The 27961-nt window shown below is 44.2% G+C and overlaps 1 protein-coding gene across 2 annotated transcripts; it reads left to right on the forward strand.

Moving 5' to 3' along the window:
• On the forward strand, nucleotides 1–27961 carry C1R (complement C1r). Of its 2 annotated transcripts, none has more exons than XM_063128944.1 (11): nucleotides 1–133; nucleotides 1998–2229; nucleotides 2740–2932; nucleotides 6258–6395; nucleotides 7009–7205; nucleotides 9855–10002; nucleotides 10092–10213; nucleotides 18131–18209; nucleotides 19942–20082; nucleotides 24385–24459; nucleotides 25508–27961. In XM_063128944.1, coding segments are annotated over exons 1-11 (2154 nt in total). In that variant the 5' UTR covers nucleotides 1–131; the 3' UTR covers nucleotides 26335–27961. The 2 variants fall into 2 exon arrangements, with proteins under 2 accessions (XP_062985014.1, XP_062985013.1); XM_063128943.1 differs by having other exon boundaries at nucleotides 10092–10210; nucleotides 18128–18209.

Genomic DNA, 27961 nt, shown 5'->3' on the forward strand with positions numbered 1-27961 from the left:
TCTGCCCCAACCCCACTGAATCACAGCTAACAGGGGTAAGAGTTTATTGAAATCTGTTTGCAGCTTCCAAGCACAGACTACAAGGACTGGGGGGGAGAAAAGAAGAGAGAGTTTAAGTCAAGACTACGAACATGTGAGTGTTGATGCTTGTTGTGGGAAAGGGTCGGGGAGGGTGGCAGAGACACCTACTTGGCAAAGTTTAGCTTTACTCCTTACGGTTAGTGTTACTCTGACAAAGGCTGGGATTAAATCTATATCCTGTAACTCTTTTACCTTGCCTCCTTTATCAAACTATAGCGTTGTGTTTAGCCTTTACAGGACTGTAGTCTATAGTCCAACCTGCCACATTCTTGGTCTGACCTTGCAGCCCCCTAAAGCAGAAACGGTTAGCAACTATGGTCTAGAAGCATCTTGGACAGCTCCTTTAGAGTTTTGACTGGTTCTGACTGAAAACCGGGCAGATTCACTGCCTCACTGACATTGGAGCCACCAGCCTCCACTGTTAGAACCGACCCCCTGTGATGCCTCTCTCCTCTGAACTAATCAGATCTACACCTTGCGACAAACCATTATGAATGTGGAATAAAAAGCAGGACATAACTCTAGATGGAATGCGGATTGCACCCCCAACAGTGATCAGTGCACTTCCATATCACTATAAAGCAGTAGTATAGACCTAGCCCAAGGCTCTCTTCAAGGCTCTTGAAGTGTCTCTTAGCACAAACCCAAAGCAGGGTTGGGCATTTCTCTTGTAGATCCTTCCGCAGGAACTTTGTGATCTTCAGGTCCAACAAACTCTGCCTGGAGGAAGCTGGGAGCAATAACAAACGAAACGCAGTGGCTCTTGGCCCCAGTAAGAAATGAAAGCAAAACCAAGAGCAAAAGGCGGCTGGGCCTCGCTGATGCTTGGGTCCCCTTCTTCACTGGCTGCAGGGCCTATGCGCAGGTTTTGTGTACACGGTGGTGCATAGCCAGGAGGGACCACCATGTCAATGACACTCCGCTGCTATTGCTGCCAGTTCTGAGGATCCAAGCCTTTAGTGCTGCCACACAGACAACCCGCATATCGGGTGCTAATTTCCCTCCTTGTCTAAAAGAAATAGGGAGCTGTTTAACACAGGTGATCAGTTCTCTCAACACACCCGTGTTTCCACCACACGCATCAGGCCCCGTGGCAGAGAGAGTCCATAGGAAGGCATGTGTGAATGCTGTGGTTCTGTTACGGTTACTGCACAAATATAATAGATTGCCTCAGGGTTCAGAATTCACCATTCTGAATATCATTATTATTATTATTATTATTATTATTATTATTATTATTATTATTATTACATTTATATACTGCCCCATAGCCGAAGCTCTCTGGGCGGTTTACAAAAATTAAAAACTGAATATTAAAAAGAAATATACAAAATTTAAAACCTTAAAAAGCATAAAATACAAACAAAAACAGACAATATCCACTTAAAAACAACTATTCTGGGGTTAGTTAAAAAACTCAGCATATGCTGTTAAATGCCTGGGAGAAGAGAAAAGTCTTGACCTGGCGCCGAAAAGATAACAATGTTGGCACCAGGCAAGCCTCGTCAGGGAGATCATTCCATAATTGAGGGGCCACCACTGAAAAGGCCCTCTCCCTATCTAAGCTTCTATTTACAAAACCAAGATGTTTCTAGCCCTTAAGGCTGGACATGAAGGCTTAAAAGTACATAGGCAATGCCTGGTGAAATCTTAAAACCTGGACTGGCAACGGCGTCGGATATTCACTATGGCTTGAACAGCACGGCCTTGCTTCTTTCCCCTTTTCATGACTAGCAGGAAGGGATCCAAAAATGATACACAATAAGCAGATACGTGTAAGTGGATTTAAGTTGCATGGGTTCCCAACTCAGCTTTTTGTGGTGCAGAATATGAGAGTCTTAAGCGCGGAATGCTTTACCTACTGTTCGTTTGGCAATGTCTTTCATCCGCTCAATCTGTGTATTTTGGGTTTACAGGTTCCTCCCACTCCTCCTCCTGCAGGGAGTTTTCCTCTTTGGAGTGGTCAATTCCATTCCAATCTCAAGAAAGCTTTATGGAGAAGTCATGTCCCCCAATTATCCTAAGCCATACCCAAACAACAATATCAGTACCTGGGACATTTCAGTGCCAAAGGGCTACAGAGTGAAGCTGAATTTCTGGCAATTCGATTTAGAGCCATCCGAGGCCTGCCAGTATGACTATGTCAAGGTATGTGAACAGAGGCTGGGGTACAAGATGGGTTTGGAAGGGGGCACCTGGAGTCCACTCCTGCCAAAGAGGATCAAAGAAGAGGTTGACTTTCCATTTTCCATGGCATGGTATCGCCTCTGCTTTATGATTATCTTTTTCCATATGCCCCTTCACTTCTCAATCATCATTATTATTATTATTTTAGCAAAGAATCTACTTTAGGTGCAACCAAGAGCTAGCTCTCTCTCTCTCTCTCTCTCTCTCTCTCTCTCTCTTTCTCTGGGAATGTTGATTTTTCTTTCTTTCTTTGAACGGCAGGCCGACTTACTCAGTGACAAACTGATCTTCAAATCCCCCCCAGTTTAAATAAGTTTGCCATGTGGCATACTCATCATGGACACTGTTGCTTAGGAAAAGGTAGCCCAAAGCCCCATGAGTATGTGAAACTCGTTGTGAGGTTCTGTGGATCTTCGCCGATGGGCTCCACAATGTCTAACGTTTTCCCCATCTATCCCTGGGATCTGGCAGATCAAAGCAGATAAGAAAGACTTGGGCCGGTACTGTGGCCAAGTGGACTCAACCACTGGCAACCACCCCAGAGGAAGAGAGTTTTTGTCCACTGGGAACCGAATGCAGCTCTTGTTCCACTCTGACTTCTCCAATGAGGAAAATGGCATTGTGGTCTCCTACAAGGGATTCCAAGCATATTATCAAGCGGTGGGTGAGTATGGAGCCTCCATGCCCTGCACGAGGGGGCAGACTGGGTTGATCTATATAGAATTGTAGCCTAACTATAGGCAGAAGCCTGACAATAAGGCAGTGATGGATGGAGCCCAAGAACTATACCGAGTAGGCAGCAGAGGTCTCTGGAAATTGACCCTGCTGTGATTCAGGAAACTGACTTCGGTCCTGCTACCTGAAGCAAGCAGGCAAATGGCAGTCAGGCACAGTGGGATAGGGTCCCTTAGCAACTAAGGGAATATTGCAAATCACAAGTTGAATATGAGCCAACAGTGTGATGCAACTGCAAAAAAGGCAAATGCTATTTTGGGCTGCATTAAGAGAAGTATAGGTTCCAAATTGCGCGAGGTACTGGTTCCCCTCTATTCGGCCCTGGTTAGGCCTCATCTAGAGTATTGCATCCAGTTCTGGGCACCACACTTCAAGAAGGATGCAGACAAGCTGGAGGGGGTTCAGAGGAGGGCAATCAGGGGTCTGGAAACAAAGTCCTATGAGGAGAGACTGAAACAACTGGCCATGTTTAGTCTGGAGTAGAGAAGAATGAGGGGAGACATGATAGCGCTCTTTAAATACTTGAAAGGTTGTCACACAGAGGAGGGCCAGGATCTCTTCTCGATCATCCCAGAGTGCAGGACACGGAATAATGGGCTCAAGTTACAAGAAGCCAGATTTGCCAATATTTCGAGATTAGAATTTACAAACGTGGCAGAGACCTATTTTTCAATTTTAAAGAGTAGTCCTATGAAACATGCTAATGTCTTTGCTTTTACTAAACAATATGATTTGAGTTAATGAAAATATACAAAAGAGTACTCTTTTTTTGTATTATCTATGTTATTGTGTTTATTCAAGACATTTATATCACCCTTTATACAATTCAGGGTGGTGTATAACCAATATATATCACAATAAAAGCAATCATAATAACCATAATAAAACATCAGATATAATGGAACTAAGGAAAGGAAAGGAACCTCTCGTGCAAGCACTTGAGTCATTGCTGACTCCCAGAGGGACGCCTGCTTTCGCTGACGTTTTCTTGGCAGACTTTGTAGCGGGGTGGTTTGCCATGGCCTTCCCCAGTCGCGGTTACCTTTCCCCCAGGTAGCTGGGTACTCATTTTACCGACCTCGGATTGATGGAAGGCTGAGTTAACCTGAGCCGGCTGCAAAATATAACTAAACTTTTAACAAATCTAGGCTGCAGTCCTATGATCTTTGGGATGGCAGAGCTCCGTGGGGAAGAGGGCTTGTCATGGATTCTCCCCACCTAAATCCTGTGGAAAAATCCACACACACCCTCACCTATCTGAAGTGGGAACTCCAGTGTTGAGGGGGGGAAGGAGAGGATGGGGCACGGTGTGAGCCGGAGGGGGAGGCTCTGGATCTGGAGGGTCCAACACCTTCCCAGCCCACAACCATGCCCCTAGCCAGGCCAGCAATTTAACTTCATCCCCTAGCAATGGGAGGGCAGTTGCTTTTTTAAAAACGCCATTCCTCCCTCCGGTCTCTTCTGGCCCCCGTCTATACAAGTTTGTTTAATGCTGTGCCCGGGTGGCGCAGCTGCATTGATGCTCCTTCCCAGCGTCTACATGGGAAGGAGCACAGTTGAGGGTTTCCCACCACCGCCCGAGCGCTCACGAGGCGCCTGGGAGCATCTGCGTCCCCTCTGCTCTGGTAAGCATGGGAAAATGGGGCTGACGTGTTTTGTTTAGCTATAAGTGTGAAGGATCACATTTCCAGCTAATGGAGGGGGGAAACAAGAGGGGAGGAATGGGGTGCTCCCTCCCTGGAGGGATTTCCAACCTCCCCCCCACTTTAAATTTTAGTTATTTTTCCTTAACAAGGCTCCGCAGAGGCACGGAGCCTTCCTCCAATCTAAAAAAGTCAGGGTAAGTCCCTGACGTTTTTAGTGCAGCGCTTCGGGGCTTTGCCCCTGGATTGATTCGGAGTGGCAGCGGCTGCGTCATGTAGATCACCTGCCACCATTCTGAAGCAATCCAGGGGCAAAGCGCCTGTGTGGACAAGCCCCTGGACATTGGATGCATTAGACGCGCTGACCTTGGAGCACTCCAAGGCCATCTATAGGATTGTCGTGTTGAGATGCCTGCATGAATAAGAATGTTTTGACAGAAAGATTGCAATGTAAGTACCAGGCAAGCTACTTTGGGAAGGACATTCTAGAACCAGGACATTGCAGCTGAGAAACCTCTTCCTTGTTATTAGATTGCATACTTTTGATATAGGAAGCACTTGGAGAAGGGCCTCAGCAAAACATCTTAAGCCTAGGCTACATATGGGAAGAATCTCTCCCTCAGGTATCTTGGTTTCAGGCCGTTTAGGGGTTTAAAAGTAAGAACCAGCACCAGGAATTGGGCCTGGAAGCAAACCGGGAACCAATGACATTCTTTAAAAATAGACATAACATGGATAGACCTGGCCGTCCCCAGCCAAAATTCTGGCAGCCATATTCTGCACTAACTGAAGTTTCCAAGTCATAGAATCATATAATAGCAGAGTTGGAAGGGGCCTACAAGGCCATCGAGTCCAACCCCCTGCTCAATGCAGGAATCCACCCTAAAGCATCCCTGACAGGTGGTTGTCCAGTCATCTTCAAGGGCTGCCCCACATACAGCACTAGCTACTGGGGTGGGGTGGGCTTTGGGGAGGTAGAGTGACAGGACATTCAGAGCTCTAAGAAACAGAATCAGGGCTTGCACTCCTTATTACAGTCTTCTATGTCCAGGGAAGGTTTCCTAAGGAGAGGCCGCCTCCCTTCAAGGCAGCTGGGATCACTCCCTCCAGTTTGGAGGCAATGAATCCCCTCCTGGACCCGCCCATTCAGTCCCTTCTGGTTAGATGCAAATAATCAAGGTGGGCAAGGGTTGGGTACACAGGCAGCCAGTCAAAGTCCTCCAAGCCATTGTCCATTGCGATCTTCACTCTACAACAAATATGCACAATAAATAACCATCAATGACACATCCAATTTATAAAAAGAAAAATGTATAAACAGATTTAAAATGTGGACATTTTTGGCAACAAAAACGCCCATTTCCCCCACCAATGTGAGTATGCTGTGATGCCGCTTATAAACTGAGCCAGAGGCCATTAGGAACAGGCCAAATCGCAAAGGGAAACGGTGCTCAGGCCAAGGATATTGTGATGGCGGTGCAACCTTGAGAGCATTTTTTGATTTAAGGGTGGGCTACAAATGTTACATATAAAATAAATTAAGTAAAGCAAAGCCTTTAAGCCAGATTCAGCTACAAGCCTTCCCTGTCTCTGCTTATCGGAAATCCCCAGATTTGGATGAGTGTGCCGTTGAACATGGCATTGACGATGGACCTCGGTGCCAGCACTCCTGCCACAATTACGTGGGTGGCTACTTCTGCTCCTGCCGGCCGGGCTACCGACTCCAGAGCGATCGGCATTCCTGTCGAGGTGAGAGGACGAGGACCTACCCAAAGAGAAGAGACGTGGGGAGAGCAGAGAGCGGGTGTAGCACAGTGCCTATGGCGACGAGCTGTGATCCAAGAGGTCACCAGTCCGAACCTAATCACATATACTGTCCTAGGAGAAGCCATGGTTTTTCAGCCCCAGTCTCTCATGGGCAACATATGGATGACAATATTGGTTTTCTCTATAGGGCCGATGTAAAAATTACTGTCATAATGCACGTGAAGTGCCTTGACCATTGCAAGTGGTATACAACTGCTAAATATTACTGTTTTAGCCACGGTCTCCATTTTTAAGATGGCGCAGTGTGAATTAGCTATTCCCATGCCCCCCTTTAATCTGCTATATTCACCATCTGAGTGGTCACAAGGTGGCATTTCCTACAGTCCCTTTATGAGTGAAATGGGGACTCACTTCCATGTTAGAAACTGTGAAGGCAGAATCACAAGGGGCAATAGTTATCTCAGATTAATTAATGGTGTGGTTATAGAGGGAAGGGTTCCAGAGAATGGGCCACCTACAAGGGAAGGATGCTTCAAAGATGTCCTACAATGTACCTGGCTATCAGTAAACCTTCTCCTCATTCCTTGCTCTTCAGTGGATTGCAGCAATGAGCTATTTACGGAGCTCTCTGGGTATCTGTCAAGCCCTGGATATCCTCAGCCCTACCCAGCTGACCTGCAGTGTAACTACAGCATACGAGTGGAAAAGGGGCTGACCATCACTCTCAAGTTTCTGGAGCCCTTTGAAATTGATGACCACCAGCAAGTCCGCTGCCCTTACGACCAACTCAAGGTACTGCAAATCAATATAGCCCTGGCTGGGGCTGTTATGCTCAGTCCTGCTTCCCTGTAATGGATCATAAATAAGGCAAGGGGGGAGGTTCTGAGCACCCAAGAATCCCTGCAGTCCGTCCTTCAGGTGTTTAGTTCTCAGTGTGTAGAACACAGTCCCATGTGGTCATGCATTTTTGAGATTACATTGTTATGTGCTTTCCACTTTCCTGACTGGTGAGACGTTCTAGTGGAGCCTACCTGGTCTTGGCTTCCTTTGGAAAAAGAAGTCACAGAATGGTGTTCTTGTAATATTTGATTTATTTACAGATACACAAGCAGAGCATAAGTGGAGACCAAGAGCTTCCATGCTTGTACAATCAGCAAATCCACTGCCCCACTTTAGATCCCAGAGAGATGTACCTGTGCCTCCCACCAAATGCGCTTTTCAGACTACACTTCATAGCTCAACACTTCTGTTTGCTTCTCTGTCTCAGTGTCCCTAAAATGCCTCAGAAATGCCCCAAACGGAGAGAAGTTTCCATCAACCCTTCCCCTCAGCCAGGGTGTGGGCCAGTTCACACAATCGAGGGTGGGGTGCTGCCAAAGTTCACGAATGCCCCCAGAACCCTAGGTTATTAACAAGGGCAGCAACCCACCCTTGCCAGGATTGGGCAATAGGGTAAGTTGCGCCGGCAAGGGTAATTAAGCAAATTGGGCAATAAAATCTCGATCGAGATGCATCCTAAGAGCTCATAGCATGATCAGAAGGCATTATGAAGCAATTCCATGTTTTTTTCCTTCACGGATTTTCTGCAGTAAGGAAAAAGCTGGAAGGAGTGGTGGGAAAACCCTTTGGCTTTGCCCCCTCCCCGTGCCTTCCCCCATTGGGATGGATGCCTGGTAGCGAAGGGCAGCAGGCCCAGTCTGAAGCAGCCAAGAAGGTTGGGGCAGTTTGGCTGTGCTCTGTCTGGGGAATCCTTGTGGGGAGGAGAGATAACAGTGCGGATTCCTCTCCCCACTTCCTCCCCAAGACTCCAGGGGCAGGAGTTGGGAGGGGGATTGTGGAGGGAGCAGACGCCCCTGTTATTCAGGTTCAACTATTTTTCTCTCTCTGTACAACATGTACAATAGACACCACTGACACACATATATTTTTAAAAAGCAGCTACCACATCTACACACTTCAGAAAAAGGAGAGAGATTCAGCGTCTAGGCAAGTACGCCAGGAGACAACTGTTTAGTAGGCAACGTATTCTAAAAATCAATTCAAGTTCCCCCGCCCCCAACGTTTGTAAAGCTGGTCTTTAGTAATAAAGGTCTCTTATAAGCCAGTGTAAGCATCTCTGCCGCTGAGATTTGGACTGGGGGTGGGGAGGGGGCGTCCTTGCTTTTGAAGCTTGCAGACTTTGGCCTGCTGAGACCCCACTTTCTGAGAGCCAGTCAGTGCCCACTCTTGCGGAATATAGCAAATTATTAAGGCTATGCATGTCAACAAACAAGGAAAGCTCATAGTAAAATTAATAAGTATTTCTGACCAAAATTCCCCCAAACTCTTATGGAACCATCATATGAATGAAACGAGCATTACTTTCATGACCGCCCCAGGTAGGGTTGCCATATTCTGAATCCACAAAACCGGGACAATTTTTTTGGGGGGGGGAGGGGAGGTGCAGGATTTTTTTAAAAAAAACTGGACAATACGTAAAGGTCTAGGGAAAGGAAGAAAGCTATCTAAGCTTTAGTTAGCTAACACTGCAATCCTATGTGTGTCTACTCAGAAACAAATCCTATTAAGTTAAATAGGACTTATTCCCAGGTAAGTATGCATAGGATTGCAGCCTAAAGCACTTAAGCACCTGCAAATGAATAATAGGCAAAGAACAGTTTAAGCAAACAAACAGGAAAAAATGACACTAAATTACATTTTTCTACTAGTTCCCAAAAGCTAGAGGAGACTTCAGTATGGAGACTCAAGGCACCATTTCGGAGGTTGGAATTCCTCCGGCCGGCTGGAACAGGAATCCGGGATTCTTGACTGAGTGGCCGGGATATTTTGGAACTGCTTGGGAACTGGGACATTCCCGGTTTTCCGGGACATATGGTAGGGTGACCATATGAAAAGGAGGACAGGGCTCCTGTATCTTTAATAGTTGTATTGAAAAGGAAATTTCAGCAGGTGTCATTTGTATATATGGGGAACCTGATGAAATTTCCTCTTCATCACAACAGTTAAAGCTGCAGGTGCCCTGCCCTCTTTTAAATCTGGTTACTCTAGTATAGCTTCTGCGGCTTTAACTGTGGTGATGAAGAGGGAATTTCACCAGGTTCCCCATATATACAAAGGACACCTGCTGAAATTCTCTTTTCAATACAACTGTTAAAGATACAGGAGCCCTGTCCATCTTTTCATATGGTCACCCTAACATATGGCAACCCTAGCCCCAGGACCTTGAGCTAGCAGAACAGTTTGGCTGAACAGGAGCCATAAGGGCCTGGTGTATGCGCAATAGTGTTTTGTTGTTGTTGTATCAACTTGCTGGTCTCTTGAAAGGAATCAAGGAGATTAAGCTGGCTGGCCTGAGGGACCTGCACGCTGGTGTAGAGGAGGGGAGGATATTAAGGTGTGAATTCCGGCACTTGCACTGCCGAACCCTACATTTCTCACTAGGTCCAAGTTGGGAGAAAAGTGATCCATGAGTTCTGTGGCACGGTGTCTCCAGGGAGTGTCGAAACCAACAGCCCTTCCGTAGACATCCTTTTCCTCACAGACGAGTCAGGATTCAGCCGTGGGTGGAAGATCAAGTACAGCACAGAAAGTAACGTATCCCTCATCCCACAGATGAAGATAGAAAGGGCCCAACCATCTTCCAATGCCTTTTTCATCCCCCTTTTAAATCTCCAACAGGAATCCGTTGCCCACAGCCTGTGCCAAATGATGAGTTCACTGTCATCAAAGACCTACAGCCCCTGTATCAATTTGAAGACTACTTCATTGTCAAATGCAAGACTGGATATAACCTGATGGTGGTGAGATTCATTTATTTGGCTACTTCATTACTTCCTCTCTTTCCGCCGTCTGGTTTCCCCCCTCCAGTGACCTCTTGATCCCACAAACCCCATCCCTAAATACTTCCCTTCCCTGTCTCTCAGCTTTTCTCACAGGAACGGATTACATGCATGCTTTCAACAAAATCTCTCCCCCGCAAAAGCAAGTAAGAGTCACACTGGGCTTGAGGTTCTGATTAAAGGCAGAAAGAGATTTGGTGATTGCACAATTTGGGGGCTGTTACAAAAAGCCTAATGAAGAAGTGAGGAAACCGAAAGTAGAGTGCAGCTGGCAAACAGGGCTAAAATTAATTCAGAGCTCAGCCTTTGAATTTGTTTTGTGCATCAGGGCTCAGCTCTGCTAGGATCTAAGCTAACAACGGTGAGCTTCTCTTTTTTTATATATATATAATTTTTATTTGTTTTCTACACTATATAAACATACATAAAACATTACAATAATAATAATAATAACAAAAAGAAAAACATCAAACAACTGCTACATACATATTGAATAAATGTTGAGTACATATATGTTGAATAACTATTACCTATACCTTATCATACTACAACAACATCATTCTTAACATAAAAGTGCACCCCCCACCTCGGGATCATTCCTGAGTCCAAAATCTAATCGTTCCTTCTGCTGGCGGTTTCCCACTTCCCTTAGTAAACACAAATATTAGGAACTGTTTCCAGATTCCCTCAAACTCATTTATTTTAGTTACGCCTTTTCTCCACTTAATATTACATGTCAATTTATCATTAATGGCTATATCCCATACTTCTTTATACCATTCTTCAATAGAATATTCCCCTTGAATCTTCCAGTTCCTAGCTACCATCAATCGCGCTGCAACCAGCAAACTCGATATCAGCTCTATAGTTTCTTTTCCACACTTTATATCTTCAAATAGTGACAGCAATGCAATCTTTGGTGTTTGTTCTATTTTCATTCCCACTATTTCTTCAATTTCTGAAAACACCATCTTCCATAATCTTTGTACATATTTGCATTGCCACCACATATGTAAATACGTTCCTTTTTCCCCACAACCTCTCCAACAATTTGCTGAATGCTGATCATTTATCTTATTCAATCTAATCGGGGTTAGGTACCACCTCCATAAAATTTTAAAATAGTTCTCCTTTATTCTCACTGATAAACTTCTCAACACTCTTTGTTTCCATAGTCCCTCCCAGCTCTGTCGCCCTATTTGTACCTTCAAATCTGATTCCCATACCATTTTCTCTGGGTTCTCTCTAAACTCCTTCTCTAAAAGTAATTTATATATTTCACTCATTAACCCTTTTAAAACTATACTACCTCCTTTCCCTTTTTCCTTATTTACTATTAACTCTTCAAACTTCGTCATCTTTCTACAAACTTTATTATCTTTAATCCACTTTTTATTCCATTGCTCTAATTGCCTATATTCTAACCAAGATAATTTTTTCTCCTTTAACAATTTTTCCATATCTTCTCTTGTTTTTATATCTCTTAACCAATCCTTTAATTTCATTTTACTTTTCTCTTTTAATATTTTACATAATCTACCCTTCAGATCCTCTGGGAAATTCTTTAACATTATTATCGGCGCTAAGGGAGAGTTGCTCAGAAGCAGCTTCCCTTTAAATTTACTCCAAATTTCCCATTGAGTCCTCAGGAGTGGATTATCTATACTTCCAACCCACTTTCTCCCTCCATCTTTAAAAAAGACATTGTCCAAGTTCATCTCTACGTTACTTATAGTTTTTTCCTCCATCCAATATAAATCTCCTACTCCTATAATTGCTTCTACGATATGTCTTAATCTATTTGCTACGTAGTATAATTTTATATTTGGGAGACCCAATCCACCCTTTTTCTGGCTTAGATACCAATTATTTTTATTCACTCTTGCTCTCTTTTCTCCGTTACAATATTTATTAATAATATTTTGCCAACTTTTTATCTCAGTTTCTGATATTTTTATTGGTAACATCCTAAACACAAAATTAATTTTAGCTAATATCTTCATTTTTATTAAAGCTATTCTTCCAAACCAAGATAAATTTAATCTTTTATATTTCTCCAATTTCTCTAATACCTCCTTCTTTAACCTCGTTAAATTTTCCCTTTCAAGATTCTCTAGATTTTTTGTAATTTTAATTCCCAAATATTTAATCTCCTCCTTAACTTTCATTTCTATTCCCTTATGTTCCCAATCCTTTTCTTCCTTCTTAGTATAATTAAACAACATCATCTCTGATTTAGACCAATTTATTTTTAACCCTGTAATTTCCTCAAATTCCCTCAACTGATATTTAATTCTTTCTAATTTTCTTATTGGGTTCTTAATGGTCAATAAAGTATCATCTGCAAACATGTTTAACTTTATTTCCCTTACCTCTCCAATTCCTTCTAACTCTTCATCCTCCCTTAGTGCCTTCGCCAAAACTTCCATAACCATTACAAACAGGACCGGCGAGAGCAGACATCCTTGTCTTGTTCCTCTGGCTAGTCGTATCTTTTCAGTGAGTCCGTCATTTACCACCACTACAGCTGTGTTTTGGGAATATAACTGTTCTATTACACTTTTAAATTTATTTCCAAATCCCAATTTATCTATAATAATCTTCAATGCCTGCCAGCTCACACAATCGAAAGCTTTAAAAATGTCCAATGCCATAATTCCTGCCTTGATATTTGATTTTTTTATTAGATTTATTACATTTAAAACTCTTCCCACTAGATTATGCATCTGCCTTCCTACCACAAACCCACATTGATCTTCTCCTATATATTCTGATATAAATTTATTTAACCGTTTAGCCATAATACATGTGAAAATTTTAGCATCCTGATTTATTAACGAAATAGGTCTATAAGAATCGGGATTAGTCAAATCTTTATCTGGTTTTGGGATCAGAATTATCAATGAATGTTCCCATGATTCAGGTATCTTCTCTCCTAATAATATCCTATTATAAAGTTCCATTAATTTTGGAACTAAAAATTCTTTGAAGACCTTATAATATTCTGGTCCCAAACCATCTGCTCCCGGTGATTTACCAACTTTTAAATTATCAATAACCTCTTCAACTTCTCTTTGAGTTATTACTTTCTCCATTAACTCCTTATATTCTAGTTTTATTCCATTCTTTATAAACCTTCCAATATACTCCTCCACCTTTTCTTGTTGAATTTCTTTACCCTTATATAGTTCCTGATAAAATTCCTGGAAAATTTTTATTTTATCTTTCATTATATGACAATAAATCCCTCGATTATCTTTCAATGTTTCTATCCCATTCCTCCCTTTTTCTTTTTGTGTGAGTCTGGCAAGCAACCTAGAATTCTTATTATTATTTTCAAAATATTCCCTTTTCATATACATTAAATTCTTTTGAACCTCCTCTATGTTTAAATATTCTAATTGTTTCTTCTTAGCTTGTATTTCTACTAATTTATATTTATCTTTACCTCGCCAATATTCTTCCTCCAAGTTTTTAATTTCTATCTCTAACTTTTCCTGCTCTGCACGTTGTTGTCTTTTTAAGCTATACGTTTCTCTAATACAAATTCCTCTTACTACAGCCTTCATGGTGTCCCAAACGACTGACCCAACTGTTCCTCCCTTTTCGTTAATTTCCCATGACTCCGACAGTTCCTTCTGAATTTTCTCTACCACTTTATTATATTTCAATATTTTTGTATTTAACTTCCATCTATATGCCTCTTTATAATTCTTCTTAACTGTAAATTCTAAGCTTAACAAGGCATGATCAGTTACTTTTATTACCCCCCTTTCCATTTTACAAATCTTCGTTGCAAAATCTTTTGAAACAAATATATAATCTATCCTGGAGTATGTATGATGAACTGGGGAAAAATATGAGAATCCAGGCTTAGTCCCATTGAGTAAACGCCACGAATCTGAATAACCATTTTCTTTTACTAATTTATTCAATATAGTTATATTATTCCTCCTTTCAACATTAGTGGGATTTGACCTGTCCCATCTATTATCCATAACCATATTAAAGTCCCCAGCTAATATGACATACCCCTCCTTAAATTCTTCTATTTCTTTAAATAATTTTATAAAAAACTCTCTATGCCTCTCATTTGGGGCATACACATTAATTAGCGTATATACCTTTCCTTCAATTTTACCTTTTAACATAAGATATCTGCCATTATCATCCTTTTTTATTTCTTCTAATATAAACCCACTTTTTTTTGAAATCAAAGTGGCCACTCCATTTTTTTTTGATGTCCCTAATGACTTTTCATAATAGGCTAACTACTTTAATTTTATCATATTCGAATTCTCGGAGCCTTGGTGTGTTTCTTGGACCATTATAATATCCGATCCTTCTTTATTAAACATTTGTTCTATTCTCTTCCTTTTCACGACTGCCCCCAAACCTTTAACATTGAGTGTTGATACTTTTATCTTTTTATCCATATTCACCCTTTTGAAATCTCTTCCGATCCCTTGTGCTCTGCAACTCAAATTTACTTACATAAAAACACAAACTCCATACAACAATCCCCCACCCTCCTACCCCAACCCCTCCCCTCCTACCTTCACCCCCTCCCCACCCCCCCACTCTGATCCCCCCCCATATCCCCGTGAGTCTAATACTCCAGCAATCTACTTTAAAGGTGAGGGGGGGAGGCAGTGCTGCGCCTGGCCGGCAAGCTTCTATGTTGGCATTTCTATTTGCAATTATCTCAAAACATAATTAACAATTCTATTACTCCCCAGATGTCCCAGCCTCATTCCCCCCCCACGCACTCCAGTCCCACTTGCTTCCCCATACAGACCCAGCCTCTTCAGCAACTCTTTACCTTGATCCAGTGAGGTTACTCTGTGTTCCCCCCTCCCATATGTAAATCTTAGAAAAACAGGGTAACCCCATGCATAAGGAATTTTGTTCTTCATTAATGTTTCAGTTATTGGTTTAATACTACGTCTCCAATTTAATGTGTGTTGAGAGAGATCATTATAAATTTGCACTGCTTTGCCTTTGTACTGCAACTGAGCCATAGATCTCAATTCTTTCATAACTTGCTCTTTTTTATAATAGTTACCAAATTTCACCAAGATGTCTCTAGTCCCTTTGTAGTTTTGCCCCCCCCCACGGTGGACTCGATCCAAATCCGATCCGTCTATTGGTATGTCAGGCATCAGCTCCTTGAACCAATTCAGAATGATTTCTCTAAGATCTTCTCCTTGTATCTGCTTCAGCTGTTTTATTCGAAGTGAAGATCTACGAGATTGATCCTCCAAGGCTATCAGTCTTATTTCATGTTCTTTAAATTGAATATTAGTTGATTTTTCAAAAGCCTCTTGCTTCTTCTGGTCCAAATCCGCTTTTGCCTCCAAATCTTTGATCTTATCTGAATTTTGAGATGTCTTATCAGCCAAAATACGCATTTGTTGTCTAAAAACATCCATTTGCTGATCCATTTTTTTAAAAAATAATGATATTATTCTCGGCTATTGCTGCTTTAATTTCCACTAAAGAGGGAGGCTGACTGCCAATTGCTTCTCCCCCTTCAGCCATGTTTTTTTCTTTATTTGGTACTGTATCTAAGAAAACTGGGCCTATATCTTCGTCTTCCTGTTCTGCTTCAGGGACTGTACTTTCCAGGTGGGAGAGATTATGATTGGATGGTTTCTTTTTATGCGTAATTAACCTTTCCCACTTCTTCTTAAATCTCCTTTTAGACATAGGACGCTTCTGGGCAGGGCATAAATCTTAGAGTCCAGCTCACTTTCTTGGTGGCTTTTACTAGCTTGTCTTCTGTGTGTTAAACACTCTTCCTTCTTCCCAAGGGGGGGGGGATATATCCGATTCACAACAGCATTCACTAGAGGGGATCAGAACTAATCATACACAGTCTATCAATGTCTCACTTCGCCCCTCACCGAATGCTGTTTTCTTCCACCCCTACACCCCCCCTTCTCGCCACAACGATAATTACAGCAAACAGCTTCCACTTTACAAAGCCAGTATTTCAGTCTTTTCCATTTAAGATAGAAGATGAAAGGTGAGAATCGCTATAAATCAAGCCAACGTCTAACAAAAACAAATTCTTTCTTTCCAAACTGCGCCACACCAACAGGCAGACCAGTCAGTCCGATTTACTTTCACTTTTGCAATCGCAGCTTATACAAACATTCCATCTGTCCCACCTTATCTCTTCAGTTTTTTCCAACACCGGCGGCATTTATAGTCCTTTTTCCATCATTTGCTCAAAGATTTATGCCCATTAAAAGAGAGATAATTGCTTTTCCCGATGAAGCCGATCAGAGCCTCAAAAGAAACCCGCCGTCTCCATGGCCGCCAAGCTCCGCCCCCCAATGGTGAGCTTCTCTGAGCATATAAGGTGACTTTTCCTCACTGCTGAGTAACCAAACCCGCTAACACTCTGCTCCCCAAAAAACTAAGGTAAGGATGGCAGCACATTCAAGGCAGAGGATGTGGTTTCCATGCAAATCTCAGCCCCACCAGCTTCCAATTCATTTTAAAAATAAATCTATGACCATCTTTCAGGAAAAATGTCCTGACTGTTAGAGCAGTATGACAATGGAACCAGTTCCCTAGGGAGGTTGTGGGCTCTCCCACACTAGAGGCCTTCAAGAGGCAGCTGGACAACCATCTGTCAGGAATGCTTTAGGGTGGATTCCTGCATTGAGCGGGGGGTTGGACTCGATGGCCTTATAGCCCCTTCCAACTCTACTATTCTATGATTCTTCCCCCTGCCAGAAATGAAGTATGCTTTTTCATAGATCTATTTAATTGTTTTTTTTAATTGTTAGCTTTGACTACTGGGCAGTATAGAAATGAAATAAAAATTATTATTATTATTATTATTATTATTATTATTATTATTATTATTATTTTCTTTATAATCTTCAGTGCATGCTAAAACTTGCTACTTCAGAGTTCTTTTTATTTTTCTTTCCTGCATATGAAATCTTTTATTTTGATTATAAAGTTAAAAAGAAGAGTTTAAAAAGAAATTAACTACTCAGCAAGCAGGAGGAGCCAAATAACTGGAGGCAATTTGGAATATATAAGATGCCAAGGCATGACACTTCCTTCAGGCTGCCTGTCAGTTTAGTTTTTTTTTAATTAATTGCAGGGCCAAGTGGTGGGCGTTTTTCATCATAACCCACAGTGAAAGGTTTAATGCTTTTCTCTGCCACCATGGTCCACCATGAAAATTCTCTTTCAGCTCCGGCAACAGGACCGGGAGTGAATAGCAGGCACAGGGCTTTTCATTGGGACTATGGGGGTGGGGGAAAGCGTTGATTCCTCCCTCCCTCCCTCTGCGCTGCAGCACTATGATGAAAATTGTTGTGCCCACCCAACTTCATATGTATTTAATTTGTTTTTCTTAACTGAAAGACTTCCTAATAGAGCATTTAGTGCAGACATGGAGAACCTCTGGGCTTGCTAGACAAATATGGCCTGAGGGGGGTCCTCAATCGGCCCACCGAGCTTCCCTCCAGGTCCTTCCCTTTTCCCCTGCCACAGTGGAATGAGAGGGGCAAGGACTTAGTTCCATTCTGCAGCAGATCTGAAATAAAGCCCTTTCTTATCTTGGAAGGATATGTGTGAATTGGGCTGTGTGCATGTGTGGATGGGAAATGTGGGAGGGGCCTATGCCAACAGTGGCTCCACCCACATTGAGCAGTGGCCCCACCCACCGCTGGCATGGGGCCCTTAAGGGCTCTCTGGCTGAAAAAGGTCCCCCCCCCCAAGTTAGTATCACTTCTACTTGATTCTGTCAGTAGGAACGGAGATGGGAGACCACAGGTACCTGATACCCAGGTAAGGGGCCTGGGCAGGGTTAGGGACTTGACTAATTCTCAGCTCCTTTGTTTTGAGCAGGGTGACGAGCACTTGAAATCCTTCACCTCCGTCTGCCAAGATGACGGGACGTGGCACCGCCCGATGCCCCGGTGTGAAAGTGAGTAGCTGACCCCTCCCTTTCATTGCTTGCAATGGGGCCCAAGCAAAACTGACCCTACCGTGAGCCAGGGTCAGGCAGATTTTGAGTCCCAGTATTGGGTCCCAGTACTGAGAAAAAGGCACCGTGTGTCCCAGTATTGGGGAAAAGGCAGGATTCAAATAAATATAACCATAATATAATATAATAATACCATTAAAGGGTGGCAAGTTGTCAACGATTCGATTCATTTTTATTTCTTTGGATTCTTCGCTGCTTCGTTTCCTGTGGGGAATGGACAGGTGCGCGTGCAGGTGCCATTTGGGTTGCCTTCCCCAGCTCCCAGGAGATAGGAGCCTTCAGATCTGTGTGGCGAATCAGCCTTGGGGCTGCTGCTGAGAAAGTTCCCTGGGTTATGACGTGCTCTGAGGCTCAGCCCACCCAGACGTCTCCTTGGCTGCCCCTAACCTGGCAGTGATATAAATCTTCAGGGTCGGGCTAGGACTTTGCTGCTCAGGCCCTGCTCCCAGAAACTTGGACCTCCTTCCACGTAGCACTTGGTTTTCCTCTGGAGGCTGCATGTGGCCTGCCTTGTGACAGGCCCCGGATATAGGGCAGTCCGGAGAATGCTTTCGAGCCAAACTACGTCCATTGCATGAGTGTGGTTATTTTTTAAGTGATTATATTTAAAGTCACCTCCCTAAGGCGCTGCTCTCCTTGTGGGAGAAAAGCTCGGAGATTCCATTTCCTTTCCCCTGGGATGAAAAGCAGCTTAAGGGGTCTGATTTGGAGTGCACCACGAGCAGGAGGGGTAACACAGGTGTGTGCAGCACATTTCATTAGGGTGTGCGCCCAGGAATATTTATTTTAAAGGCAACGTTTATTGTATACTGAATCATAAAGGACATTATTTGTATTCGTTTATTTATTAAACACTCTAGACACCGATGTCCTACTCCAAGCTTGGCTTGCCTGACCACGGGAGGTCTGTTGCAGGTGGTGGTGGTGGGAATGAGGAGTCATTGGTGGGGCTTTATGGTAACACTGGCTGGAGGAGGGGCTTACAAGGAGATGTTAGCCTTCAGGGGCCCTCCCCTGCTGGCCGCTTTGAAGTGTGGCTCTCAGCAGAGCATTCCAGAGGGCAGCGAGAGGACTGCTCCCACTGCGTCTGAATCCCTCTCTGGGTCCCTACTCAGTTTGGCACTTATTGCTTGAGACATTAGGGTGTGCCTGGGCACACCCGGCACACCCCTTGCACACCCCTATGAGGGGTAAAGTCCTTCCACTGCTGTTTTTCACACTCTTGATCACAGCCTCTGAGGCTGCTTTTCATTTTTGTAAAGAAACTAAACTGGCAACAATATCACACTGCTGTACATCATGTGCAGTCTCTTTTGTTAAAGAGATTGTCCTTTTGGGACATGGATTGAGATGCTCCACAGCCATCACCACCACTTGCCAAGCAACTACTGAATGTTTGGGACAGTTGAGCTCTGATAGCCTCTGATCCCAGAAGAGTGCCTGAAAGAAATACTCCTTTCCCATTCCTAGGTGGAATCAGCTACCTAGGGAGGTTGTGGGCTCCCCCACACTAGAGGCATTCAAGAGGCAGCTGGACAACCATCTGTCAGGGATGCTTTAGGGTGGATTCCTGCATTGAGCAGGGGGTTGGACTCGATGGCCTTGTAGGCCCCTTCCAACTCTGCTATTCTATGATTCTATGATCTCACCCGTAACTTGTTTTGTCTTGTAGTTGTGAGCTGTGGTGAACCTGCAAAGCTGCTCAATGGGGCTTTTGAGTATGTGACCCAGCCAGATAGTAACAACTACGAGTCATCTGTCCGGTACCGCTGCAAAGAACCCTATTACCGCATGGTGACTAATACAGGGAGAGGTAAGTACCACGCCCTCTCAGTTCCACTCTTACCCCATTCAGCAAACACTCAGATGGGAACTCTCCCTCAATTCTATGAAGGGTGTCTCAGCAACCCAAACAAAAGTTTCAATAGGACATTCCCATTTTGGTGACATCTATCCCTGGAAAACAATTGCAGCCTAGTCACATCAGGATAGCACGGGCCGTGGCTCCAGCACATCTTGCCGCTGGGCAGGAGCTGCAAAAGTAGCAACTGAGTTTTCCCTCCCTTTAGTTTGAGTGCATTTCTGCACTAAAGGCACAAAGTGAGCAGATGCAATTGTAGTTAATGCATGGGGAAAGTGGCAAAGAGGAAACAGTAGCTGCCTCTTCCTGCTTTTTTTTCTTTTTGGGGGGGGCGCCTTGTTAATAGGGCTGTGCACCGCCTCAGGCCGAGGCACCGAATCTGAGCCAAGGCAGGGCGATTCGGCCCACCTTGGCGCGATTCCGCCTCAACCCAAGGTGCCCCGAAGCCGATTGGCTCCAAAGCTTCAGGTTGCTTTGGGCTGATTCAGAGTGGCACCGGGCGGGCCTTACCTGCTGCCTCCACCACCTCCACCTCACTTCTGCTGGCTTCCATCGCTGCAGGTAAAAATAACCAGGCCGCACGTGATTTTAAGATATCGCGGGCCCTCTGAGTTTATTTATTTATTTATTACATTTTTATACCACCCAATAGCCGAAGCTGTCTGGGCGGTTCACAAAAAACTGTAGTTTGTGACCATAGAGGTACTAATAAGGCCCTGCGATATCTTAAAATTGCACACAGCCTAGTTATTTTTACCTGCGGCGACAGAAGCCGGCAGAAGGGAGGCAGAGGAGGTGAAGGCAGCAGATAAGTGGGGAAAGGGAGGCTTTTCTGGGTGCCAGCTGCATAGCCGGCACCTAGAAGAGTCCGAGTTGCCTCGGAGGGCCTGAATCTTGCCTTGGCTTCGGCGGCGAGGTGATTCGGGCAACCCCCGAAGCAGCCCTGAAGCGGATCGGGCTGCTTCAGGGGCTGCGAACTGTCCTCAGAGGTGGATCGGGGGGTCCCTGCACAGCCCTACTTGTTAACAAGATGTTGCCGTGTGTGTGCATATTTTATTGAAATGGCTCAGGCATGTGGCTGAATTAACTAAAGGAGCTTCAGCCCTTGGCTCATCATCTGAAGAGGCCCACCAGCTAGCTCAGATTCCCAACTTTCAAATAAAAACAGAGCAAGTCTCTAGACAATATGTGAAGTCAAGGTTATTACTGACACTTGGCCATAGCGGTAAGTCTAGAATGTCTGCAGAAGGAATGTCCTGGTTCATTTTGAACCCGTTTTGAACTCTACCGCTGTGGAGTAGTGATGGTTGTCCATAAAAACAATGGAGACATCTAGAGTTTTAGCATAGGTATAATTGGGCAGTAGTATATCCAGCCCCAAAACAATAGGTAGGAGGAACGACAGGTATTCATCTAGGTCCAATCTTACTTTATGCCCCCCACCCATTTTTTTTTTTAAATGCATTTGTCAACATTAAAAAAATTAACCTGCTAATGCAAATTAAATCTACCATTATACTCGTGTGTGTGTGTGTGTGTGTGGGACACTGTGGCTGAGTATGGTTTACATCAGCCCTGCAAAGTAGTCCATCGTTACAATAACCATATTGACATAAGGAGAAATAATGTACGACGTCACTATGGTGCAGTCCAGTGTTGTCAACAACAGTGTTGTTGTTGTTGTTAGGAAAATACAGTCAAGGGGAGGGGTTGTGAGGTTAAGGGCTAGGAGATTATATGCACAAAATTTAGTAAGAGTGCAATCTTCTGATATTAGCTATGAGAAGTAGGTCTCATTAAGCTAAGAGAGCCTTTGTCCCAGATAAGAGGGTACAGGATATATCCTCTTACCTCATTTACGTCAGGAACATACTTCTCTGAATAGAGAAAAGAGAATACTCTCTCTCTCTCTCTCTCCCCTGCCTGTTCGTTCCCTCTGAGCTCAGCTCTACCGCTCCATCTTAATTAATCCATTTTACCAGTATCCTCTGGCTATCCCACTGGCAACTCCTATTACTAATAACAAGTCTGGGCTTCTCATTGACCATTCAGCATTGCCATCCCTTTTCAGAAAGCTCTGGGTTTGGGCATGCGAGGGATCAGAAGTAGAATCATAGAATCATAGAATAGCAGAGTTGGAAGGGGCCTACAAGGCCATCGAGTCCAACCCCCTGCTCAATGCAGGAATCCGCCCTAAAGCATCCCTGACAGATGCTTGTCCAGCTGCCTCTTGAAGGCCTCTAGTGTGGGAGAGCCCACAACCTCCCTAGGTAACTGGTTCCATTCCACCACCAAGTAGTGGTGACAGGTGACTCAATCAGTCTTTGTGAGCCTTTTGCTGGCTCAGCTATTGATGATGGCAGAGGTGTCCCCCTGCCCAGTATGTCTGCCAGTTACCACATCCCTGGATATTCGCCCTCTCCCATTCATTGCAGCAGGAGATCAGCGACACACCAGCTCCCAGTGTTTGGTATTTCAGCCCAAGTTTCTTTATCCCTTGAGTTCTTTCTATGCCTTACAGTAACCTGAGAAGAAGTTCGGAGAAAGACTGGGGGTGACAAGAGAAGAGATTTAAGCTGCAATTCTATGCAAACTTACTACAGCATAAATCTTATTAAAGATAATGAGAGGGTGCTTCCAGACAGAGGGCGCCTAGCGCTACTAAGAGCTTCTCTAAACGAGTGATTTATTGCAAGTTTGTGATTGGCCATTCACAGAAGTTTGCAGGTCCATTACACAATGTAGTTAACAGCCAGGATGTCTCTCACGCTATTCCCTAGAAATCATACATTTTAAGAAAAACAACAGAGCTAATGTGGTATTATCCGGAATATTGTGGCATCTCCCTGCCACTAGATGGTGCTGTCTCATTAAAACACAATGGGGCCTTTCGGAGAAGGAAAGTTTTCAATTCCAGGTCACATGGTCGCATGTGAAGGAGCATGTCACAATAGTGGGAATACTGTGAGGATGGAAACCCTGGTAAGGCTGTGGGTGTGGCTGTGTGTCGGTGCACTCCAATTCCGCTATAAAGCAGTAGTGTGGCTCCTGCCTTTTATATACCGCTTTCATACCACTTTCACAGTGCAATATCCTGCTTGGTGTAGATTAAGCAGTATCTTTCTTGAGTGTGAGTGAGAGTGTTTCTGTGTTTGCTTGTTTTCTGTGTCTGTAAAAGGGGAAGCTTGAGTTAGTATTTGAGTTACCTATGATTGGTGAGCTGTGAGCCTTTTGGTTTCTGGAAAGCACGGGAGATTATTTTCACTAAAATACGTAGTAAACTAGTTTTTGTGTTTTTGTTGTGCATGAAATAGCTTTTTTTGACTGTGTATGTGGGTGTTCACAAACATCATGTGTGAGTTCACTATTTGGGGTAGAGTAGGTCCCCCACTTCAGATGGTTAGCCCCAGGCGCCATCATGGCCTTAATCCGGCCCTGCCCAAACAAGCGCTTTCCCTTGATGGATGCGGGCCAACAACTGGGTTATTATTATTATTAATAATAATAATAATAATAATTAATTAATTAAGTTGCCTACTTGCCCTGGAGGAAGGTAGAGAGATAGCGAAGGCAGGGCAATTTGTAGAGGTGATAGCAACTGCAGCAGTAGCAGAACTGCTGCCCTGTAGCCTGGAGCAAGGTCGCCTGCTACCAGTAGCCACACCTGTCTACACCTCTGTCAATAGTGTCAGGCAAGCCAGTCACCAGCGCTGCCTGGGGTTTTTCTTTCCTCAGCCTTTTTATAGTTGCCCTCCTGGTCCCCTCCTTCGTTCTGGCACTCTTGTCATCCACCTATTCCAATTTCATGAGTGAGGCCCAAGCAAGTACAAACTATGGCTTTGTCCTCTCCCTCCCACTTTCCTTCTGTCTGCTTCCCTTCCGTGGCCTGCCCAGCTACATTCTGCCTTTTCACGTTATTTCTGGCCTTCATCCTCTCTCTTCCTGTCTCACTGTCTTCTTCCTACCACTTCTGCCAAAACATCTACGTAGCAGAAAAGAACCATAGCCAGGCCAATTACGACCTCCACTTTCTGCACAAATCACAGTTTGGTATCAGCAGAGGACTTTCTCACAACATACCTCCATATTTGGGCAGCTCCTCAAGAGCTCCTGCTTTGCTGTGGAAGCTCTGGACTGGGAACCAGAGGAGATGGCTCTGTGCAGATGCGCCCTTCCAAAGCTGAAAAATCCAGGGGTTCAATCGGGTGGAGTTTCTGCAAACTCTGCTCCCACTATTCTTATTTTCTCCCTCAGATACTTATCACTGCTCCGCTCAGGGTTCCTGGAAGAATCAAGATGACCACAAGGACATCCCTGTCTGCCTGCCAGGTTAGTAGGATCCATAGACTATGCTCCAACTTTACTTCCCCGAATTGTCTTAAGATGCTTCCAGATGGAAGGTTTCTAGCATTACCAAGTTGAAGAAATTATGCAGCTATTCTGTTTTTTTTCTTCCTTAATGGATTTTCTGCCATAATGGTGAGGATGGGAGAAGTAGTGGGAAAAGATGGGAGAGTACAACGGAAGGCAATGACATATTTCCATGAATGAGATAGGGCAGTTGCAGAATAAAAGCTTCATCTGGACGCTGCCTAAGAGAGAGGAAGGAGAAAAGAAGGGATCAAAAATGGAGGGACAATAACTGTTTGGTGGAGCACGTGCTTTGCACACAGAGGTTATGAGGTTCAAACAATCCCTGCTTCTCTGGTTAGGAGGAATTTCACTAGGGATGGAAATCACCATTGCCCGAGACTTTTGAGAGCAGTGACATGCGCTCATTACCTTTTTGCTCAGAGTTAGGCCCCATCATCTAGACAGGCTGCAGATGGCTAGAAGCAGAGGTATGAGCAAGGGTGGAGTCCACCACAGCCCAAATGGGAAGCCAAATCGGAGGTTCCAGTTTATGGTTGAGGGACACCACTGAGGATGCAGGAGGGATGGACAACTGATTTGTAGGCACGTATGGGAGTCAATAGGCGTGAGGGAGATGGACAGCAGCCAGAGAACAATTCTGGGGCCTAGTGGGTTGACCAGGCTGAGGGACTACAGCAGGACTCAGAACTTATAGCTGACCATGGAGAGGCATTGGCTGTCCTGTATCATCTGATTTTCAGGTACGGTAGGATTCTGGCCACTGAAATATCTTCCGTTCTCCTAATGAGAAGGAAATCAACACCTGATATGTTGGCAGAAAGCGTGGACAGTACTGGGCTAGGTGTACCGATAAGAACAAAAGACAAGACATAACATGGGAAGGGGCTGACATACCGTTAAGAAATAATGGAAAGAGTACAGAACAATGAAACTTTGCTTGGGGTGTGGGAAGCACAGGGAGGTAGGATGCAGCAGCCTTTCTGAGCATTGTCTTCCTTCGCAGTGTGTGGACGGCCAGACAATCCCATCGCAGAATTCCAGCGGATTATTGGTGGCAGCGATGCCAAACCACGCAGCTTCCCATGGCAAGCCCTGACTGTCATCTCTGGGCGTTCAGGTGGGGCGTTGCTGGGCGACCGCTGGATCCTGACAGCTGCTCACACTCTGTATCCAAAGAGGCAAGGAAAATCGGAGGCAACTCAGAGCCCTGAGCAGGTGGCCGAGAAGGTTGACGTCTTCATGGGGCACACGGTGGTGACCCAACTCTTCGAGCTGGGCAATCGGCCTGTGAGCAAGGTGTTTGTACATCCAGACTACAACGCAACAGAGGAACTGAACTTTGATGGGGACATTGCGCTCATTGAGCTGCAGGACCCAGTGACCCTCGGCCCTGACATGCTGCCCATCTGCCTTCCAGAGTTAGGGAGTGTTGAGTTTTACCGTCCAGGGTGGATGGGTTATGCCAGTGGCTTTGGCGTAGAGAAGAACATCCTCGCTAACAAGCTGAAATATGCACCAATCCCCATCGCTGACCGGATACTCTGTGAGAAGTGGTTGGAGACAAGGAAGAGGAATGAGGCACCGGCCTTCACAGACAACATGTTCTGTGCAGGTTCCCCTATGGAAGGAAAAGACACCTGCCAAGGTGACAGTGGAGGGGCCTTGACTGTGCGTGACCCAGTGACTCAGCGTTGGGTGGCCACAGGCATTGTGTCCTGGGGCATCGATTGCGGCAAAGGATATGGCTTTTATACCAAAGTCATCAACTATCTGGATTGGATCAAGGACGTAGTGGGGAAGGATTGGGCCTCAATGCAGGTGCTTAATTAACGTATTGAAGGGAGTGTAAGCCAAATTATGGTTTAATGAATGAAAGCTACCACTCGTTGAAAGAACTTGCATCTTTTTTTTCTTTTTCATTTCTCTTACCAGAACTAAGATAGCCATCCTCCTGAATAAACAAGCCACCCCCTGAATAAACAAGTATTGCCTTAACTTGCAGCACCACTTATTAAAATCCCCCTAATCAATCAATCAACACTTTAGTTGTTTGATATACCAATTAAACCAAAAATAGCAAATTTGAACCCATATTGATGTTATAAACTCCAAAAGATTTCTGTGCTTTAACAACGGTCACATGGAAACTTGTTATATTCCTGTAGGTGCTTCCAGATGAGGCTTTTACTGTGCCATGTCACTGCATCATTAACTGAATTTTATGAGAAGTCCAGACAATGTTGTCTTCAATTCGTAGGCCTCCCTTATTTTCCCACTGCTTCTTCCATCTTTTGTCTTACCAGGAAAAAAAAACTCTTAAGAAAAAAAGATGCAAGATGGAAGAACCAGGGCTTTTGAGCGTCAGCACGGGGACCCCCCTGGAAGCAGCCTGTGTCACAATGATCAGGAAGAATTTTATTTTTTGGTGGTTAAGAACAAGTTATCAATTAATCAAAATATGTCAGGCAATGCTGATTTTCTGGCAGGGACGGTCATACGCAGTATTCTTGGGATCAACCTTATTCTCCCCAAAGTGGTTCAAGAGCACAGTCTCCCAGTTCTCAATCTCTAGAATAAAATGGATGCCACTTAGCACATCAACTGATGAAAAAAGTGGCTGGCCTGCTTTTGTGCCTTTGACAGGAGCTTTCCCCACAGAAACGAGCAGGCGAAGCTTGTCACAGCACAGAGGAAGTTACCACATCCTAATATCTGCGCCTCAAACTGCTGCTAGAGACACAGCTATAGTAGTTACTTCAAAAGCTGCCAACCCTACTTCAGTCTTGCAGAACTGACCCGGGTGGTGACGCTCAGGCTATTGCACTGAAAGCTCCAAAGGAGATTTGATTAACTTTTAGTAGGTTGTCTGAAAATTAGTTCAAATTGCTTTACAGGCCAGGTTTGGTGATCGGGTTATGAGTGGATTATTGCTGGTTTGAGGATAATTAAGGGTGGGTTCACACATGCATATTTCTCACTTGCTGACAACAGGATCCAATCCTGAATGATTTAATGGGCCACCCCAGATCTAACACCATAGATGGAACATTCATATCCTGATGCTTTTTGGTGGTGGCTGGTCAGAACGTCATCATGTGCACAGAAATCAAGTGTTGAGAAATCAAGTAAGAGATGTGTATAAACTGGTTTTAATCCAAATTGGTCTTTTCATATTCATTTTTTCCTGTACATTTTTATGATTTGCCACATTTCATCAAAGCCATTTTATTGCTAGCCTTATTCTCTGCTGATGTTTTCCTAATGCAGTCTCTACTAGGTAAAGTATGTCAGTGTAATACTATTGCCAAACATATCCAGACTTCTAAAATATGCCCCATGATTAACTGAGAGCTCCTTTGCCTCTTCTTAAATGGTCCCCAGCGAATTCTTTCTGTATAGCTGTAACATCTCTCTGCACAATGACATTCTACAAATATTAAAATCACTGCTACACAAA

The sequence above is a fragment of the Elgaria multicarinata genome, chromosome 6 (assembly GCF_023053635.1).
Source record: "Elgaria multicarinata webbii isolate HBS135686 ecotype San Diego chromosome 6, rElgMul1.1.pri, whole genome shotgun sequence".
Lineage (NCBI taxonomy): Eukaryota > Metazoa > Chordata > Lepidosauria > Squamata > Anguidae > Elgaria > Elgaria multicarinata.